General features: G+C 43.5%; 1 protein-coding gene across 1 annotated transcript; it reads left to right on the top strand.

Moving 5' to 3' along the window:
- Positions 1-2,344: 2,344 nt before the first annotated feature.
- LOC102522876 (T-cell surface glycoprotein CD1c) lies at positions 2,345-5,325 on the top strand. Its single transcript, XM_032464764.1, has 6 exons — positions 2,345-2,363; positions 2,473-2,832; positions 3,523-3,801; positions 4,010-4,288; positions 4,634-4,724; positions 4,874-5,325. The coding sequence occupies exons 1-6, from the start codon at positions 2,345-2,347 to the stop codon at positions 4,893-4,895; spliced, it is 1,050 nt and encodes a 349-aa protein (XP_032320655.1). The 3' UTR covers positions 4,896-5,325.
- Positions 5,326-6,000: the final 675 nt, after the last annotated feature.

The raw sequence follows: 6,000 nt of genomic DNA, 5'->3' as shown, positions 1-6,000 counted from the left end.
AGGTAGCAGGTTACAAGATTAACGTTCAAAAATCAGTTGCATTTCTTTACACTAATGATGAATCAACAGAAAAAGAAAGTAAAGTAACAATCCCCTTTAAAATAGCACCCAAAGTAATAAAATACCTAGGAATAAATCTAACCAAGGAGGTGAAAGAATTATACACGGAACACTTCATTTGATTTTCAATCAGCAACATTATTTGGATTACATACTTCTCCAGAAGCTTTTTGATAAGTTGTCAATGTGATCCATATATCAAATGCTTTATATCTTTATCTTATTTGGATCTGAACTCAGGAGGGGGAAAGCATGCTAATTACTGGGTTCTATAATATTAACCAGTGTAGCTAGATTGTGTTGCAGTTAAATGAACTGGAGGGTCTTAGATGCTAAACACAACAAAGTATATTTCTCAACAGGCAAACTCCGGGTAAGCCAGGGAGCTCCTCTGTGTCTTGTAGCTCTTCCATGTGGAACAGATGACCTCCAGGCTGGCACTGCAAGGCAGAATGATCAGATGCAATAGTTTACATGGTCAAGCCTGGAGGTGGCTTACATCTCCAGCACAACACATTCCATCGTTCAGAACTCGGTCACGTGGCCCCACTGCAATTACAAAAGAGTTGGAGAACTGTGTTTTTCTTCTTGGCCTATGGGGGGAAAATGTGCTGAAAATCTAGCATTATCTTCTGAAATCAGCTATATCTTCTGAAAGCCACAAACGAAGAGTTTACCATTGAGAAGAAGACTTCGTAAAGATGAGATCTGGTACTTGTGAGCAGTTTGGATGGGGCTTAGATTATGTATAGTTCTTGGAGGAGTTTGTAGCTCATAGAAATTACCAAATATCTGTGTCCCTAATAGAAAGTGCTCATTGTGTGTAGCTTCAAGTTTTATTAATGTTGATAAATCTGAAAGAGAAATGATGTTATAAGCGGGATTTTAGGTGCCATTCAGTAATTACTTAAAGTTATTAAAAGGACACTATAACAATGAACATACTGCCTAGATCTTAAAACAATTTTGTATTCATGTATTCATATACATTAACCAGTCAGGATCATTGACAAATCACTAACTACTTCTTAAATGCTCTACCTAAATAAATTCAAATATTAAGGAATGCTGCTCTTTTTGGGGGACAGTGCATTTCCTAACTACCATAATCCAACACAGTTGTACAGTGCACAGAGGTTTTGCATTCAGGTTGAAAAGCATTCTGCTCTTTCAAGACTTCAAATTATGGACATTTTGGGGTTTAGGCAGTGAAAATGTTCCCTAGAGAATGTTGTTCTGAGCAGCCTTGTATCTCAGATTCTAGGCACTGAAATGGCAGTCATCACAATGAATGTTGACTCTGGCTTTACATACATCTTCTGTTTAAAGCTCCCTGATAAGAGGGACTACATTGTCAATCTCTGTGTGTTCTCTTACCTACTAAGATACTTGGTACCAAGCGTGTGTTGAGTAATTTTTTTGGTAAGTGAACATATGTATTAAGCTCAACAGGAGAGCTTATTCTTTATGTATTTCATGGTCCTAAGCACTCTGGGATGGCTGCAATTTCATCTCTAAGCGTAATAGAGAGCTGGCTGTAGTTTATACAGTGGTGTAAGGCAATCCCAGAAGATCTGAGAAAGCACATTTTCCTGTTTATAAATGAGCCAGTGAAAATTAAGAAATAGGAAAGGTGGAGGAAGATGGAGTGAAAGGGACTACTTCGAGCACAATCAAAAGGAGAAGAGTAGAGGGGAGTGCCCGGAGGGGGAGATGTGATGGAGAATGGAGAGAATTGGGTAGAGAAACTGGAAGAACTGTGATCTGTTCATACAAGCAGGCCCTGGGGAAGCCATGTATTTTCAGGTTTTCATTTTACGGATGCAAGTCCCAGAGAGGTGATGTGATCTTTTGATGTCACGTACAACTTTGTCCAAGGCAGTTGAGGAGAGAGAGTAGACAGGATGAAGGCCCTTGATGAGGGGAGTAGCTGGAATCCAGCTAGAAGCTAACCTCAAGTCAGAGCTGAAGGGGAAATGAGAGATTGAGTAGGAGGCCCAAGGTTGAGGGAAGCAGCAGACTTCTTCTGTTGTAGTCAGTGGTTGGTTATTGGTGGGGAGGATTGCTGGTTGACAGAAGAAGGAAGTCAAATAGAGACACTGAGGGGTAGGTTTGCTGAGAACAGAAGGAAAGAAAGGAAGGAAGAAACATCTGTAAATGACATGCTGTTTCTACATCTTGCATTACTAACTGCTCTCTCAGGTGGTGGCAGTGCAGACGGTAAGAACATCTGTCAGCTGCCCAGTCGAGTGGATGTGGGTAGAGTGTGGTGGGCTTTCCCAAGATGGGTCTGGATTCTAAGGGTACCAGAGTGCTTACAATCTGAGCATTCCTGTCTCCAGGTCCAGGTTACTCTTCTGAAGGATGACGGTAGAGCATAGAGCCCTGGGTCAGGAAAATTTCATCTTTAAGGCATTCTCTCTGCTAACTGGTTCACTTCCCATCTTCTCTCCTTTCTGCTTATCCCATTTTTCCTTGAAGTACCTGACCATCTACGATCCACAGCAGTCCAGGAATACACCTCATTCTATATCATCCAGATCTCAACCTTTGCCAACCAGTCCTGGGCACGGAATCAGGGCTCTGGTTGGCTGGATGAGTTGCAGACTCATGGCTGGGAGAGTGAAGCAGGCAAAATAATTTTCCTGCGCCCATGGTCTAAGGGCAACTTCAGCAATGAGGAGTTGACACATCTGAGCCTGCTATTCCATGTCTATCTGATTGGATTAACTCGGGAGATTCAAGACTATGACAGTCAACTGCAGTTTGAATGTAAGTTTAATTCATTCAGTTAAGGGTTTCTTCAGAAATTTCTTCTATTTCTGGAAAACATTCCCACACTTTTTGGGACCATTTCCATTTTTTCTACCCCACCATAAAGCTCTTTATGCGTACATATCTTGGGGGTTATTCTGGATGTTGACTTAAGATTTCCCACACTCTTGCTCCTTCTGGACTTCTTTTTTCTTGTGCTTTTTTTTTTTTTTTTTTTTTAAATCTTTCCCCAGTGGTCTCCCTTCTATGGCCTAAAACCTAGAGGCACACGATTGTCCCACTCTGTGTTTGAGCCCCTTAAAATACCATCTCTTCTTCTATTCAGTTTTTTCAAGCCTATACCCAGAGTCCAACAACCACTGTGACCATTGCACGCACCCGGGAATGTTGTGTTCTTACCCCTCTCACACGAGCTCCTCTTCCCCCTCCCCTGACCTGTACCACGTACTTCACCTTCCACCTTCCCCTAACTTCTTCACGTGAAAAAGCCTGCATTCTTGGCATGCATCCCTGCTCCCCTTTCCCCATTCCACCAATTCTTCTCTTCCTTGTCCCTGATCTTTGGCTCACCTTCACACCCTTATAAAATCTTCTCATTGCTCCATTTTTAACATAAAGCCCCAGGTTCTTATATTGTTTCTCTCATTTCTTCACTAATCTGTCTTTCTGCTTCCTCTCTTTCCCCAGACCCCTTTGAGTTTCAGATGAGAGCTGGCTGTGAGCTGCGTTCTAGGGACACCATAGAAGGCTTCTTCCAGGTAGCCTTTCAAGGATCAGATTTCCTGAGTTTCCAAAACATGTCATGGGTGCCGGCTCCAGAGACCGAGGGAAGGGCCCAGAGAGCCTGTAATCTACTCAATCAGTATGAAGGCATCAAGGAAACGATGCATAAGCTCATAGGAAACACCTGCCCCCAATTTCTCTTGGGTCTCCTCGATGCAGGGAAGATGTATCTCCAGAGACAAGGTTAGTTCGGCCTCTTATAAGATTTTCTTATGTCTTGTCTCTGTCCACCATCCCTTCCAAAATTAGGACGAGGAAGAGTTTAAAAAGGAGAGGGGTTGGTGGGCAAAAGGGTCCTAGAGGAAGACAGTATGTGCCTATTAATGTGGGTAATTTGTCCCTAAGCTGCCTGTTGGAGTCCTCATCTGAATACCCTTCATGCCTTCTGCAGTGAAACCAGAGGCCTGGCTGTCCAGTAGCCCCATCCTTGGGTCTGATCAGCTGGTGCTGGCTTGTCACGTCTCTGGCTACTACCCAAAGCCTATCTGGGTGATGTGGATGCGCGGTGAGCAGGAGCAGTCAGACACTCAGCAAGGCGACATCCTGCCCAGTGTTGACGGGACCTGGTACGTTCGCGCGATCCTGCACGTGGCGGCCGAGGAGGCAGCGGGCCTGTCTTGTCGGGTGAGGCACAGCAGTCTAGGAGACCAGGACATCGTTCTCTACTGGGGTGAGTCCGACTGGATTTATAAGGGTGCAAAGGCGCCTCCTGAGCCTGGGAGGTAGGTCAGAAGAAAGTCTCATGATGCCAACGTTAAGTGAGAGAGATACTAAGAAGGAATTAACAGAGGTGTTTTCAGAAATGTAGGAACGAAACATGAGGGACACTCAGATGTAAGAGATTTGTGGGGAGACGAGGAACCCTTCCCTGAGCAGGTATGCGAACAGAGTGACTAAACAGGATGATGGTTGGGACTTGCAGGCAGCGCGTATGTCAAGGTAGGGAAATCAGTGGATGGAGGAAGGTTGGCAGTGGGTTTATTGTGACATCTGCGTGTCCCTCTAATACTCACAGGACATCACTTCCCCATGAACTTGATCCCCTTGGCAGTGATTGCTCCTCTAGTGCTTCTCATGGTCCTTGCATTATGGGTTAAAAAGCACTGGTGAGTTCTTTGTGTTTCTTCCTCTCGTCCCAATTTTTGATTTCAATATTCCATCTTAGTTCTCTTAGCTTCCATATCTTGATCACTCCCTCTTATCCTCAGGCACCGCTTCCAACTTAGAGTTTCTCCCCATTTCTTTCATTTCACAGCTCCTATCAAAGCATCCCATGAGAGTCCTCACCACGCCACCCTGATTGGAGTGAGAATCCCGCAGCCCAGGAACCTAGGACACCATAGTGATGTCATCCTTTCTCTTCTGCATTTAATTTTTTTTCTGTTTCTGCTTTATAATCATTTGTTAATATAAACTAATTTAATTTCTGTAACTCTCTGTGGAATACCTTCCTTGTGATCTCCATTTATTCAATAGAACTCACCCTTCAAAGCCCACTTCTGATGTCACATTCTCCAGAGGACTTCCCTTGTCCGGAGCGGGAAGCAGTCTCTCCCTGGTCTGAACCCAGACAGCACTTCAGCTGTACCCTGCTCCATGTGTACGCTACTTCTTGTACTGAATTGCAGCTTCTTGGGTCTTTCTTCCCCTTTTAGTATTTAGACTCCTTTGGGACAAGGATCATGACCAATGTAGCACTTAACTACAATGACCTGCATGTAGTCAGTGCTCGGCGAAAATCAAACCAGAACCAACCAACCATATCCAAGTTGGATTCGCTGCCATGTTGACAGGCTTTTCTCCTTACCTTCATTCCTGACATCATTGTACTATTTGAAACTCTGCTGTTTCCCCTCTTGTTTAAATGTTTTTCACTTGAGTAGGAAATTCCATACTCCTTTAGCTTCCTCACTTTCTCTCTAAACTCTTAAAGAAAAATGCAGTTTTGCTCCGTGCCAAATTTGTTTTCTAAATACATTTAGTCAACTGTTTCCAATGTCTTCCAAACACAAAGAGAGAAAGAGTGTGCAGACCACATGTGAAGGGATGTGTCACTGAATGGTTAAGAAAAAGGAGCCAGAAAGTGGTCCTGGAAATGAGGGTGGGATCAAGGCAAAGGATGTATGTGGAAAACAAACCCCCCAGGTACGCTTGCCTAGACGTTGATTCCTTTAAGTTTCATTCACTAATCAAGTACTATTGGTTAAGCACTGAATACAAGACAGGCGTATTCACTAACTTGTAAACTGGTCGGGGAGAAAACAATCGAGATTGTACTTACTTGCTTGAAGTTATGTTTACTTCTTCAGTCTGTCCTTTTCCTTTTTACTGGCCACAATTTTTTTCTGTTTCTTTTTTAAAATTTGAATCAACTTTACAGAT

Source organism: Camelus ferus, chromosome 21 (genome assembly GCF_009834535.1).
Source record: "Camelus ferus isolate YT-003-E chromosome 21, BCGSAC_Cfer_1.0, whole genome shotgun sequence".
Taxonomy (NCBI): Eukaryota; Metazoa; Chordata; class Mammalia; order Artiodactyla; family Camelidae; genus Camelus; species Camelus ferus.
Note: the sequence above shows the minus strand (reverse complement) of the source record. Positions and strands in the feature narration are given on the sequence as shown.

Coding starts and splice junctions, on each gene's coding strand:
- LOC102522876 (XM_032464764.1), top strand. Junction 2,833..3,522: donor CAGTCAACTGCAGTTTGAAT/GTAAGTTTAATT, acceptor CTCTTTCCCCAG/ACCCCTTTGAGTTTCAGATG. Junction 3,802..4,009: donor GATGTATCTCCAGAGACAAG/GTTAGTTCGGCC, acceptor TGCCTTCTGCAG/TGAAACCAGAGGCCTGGCTG.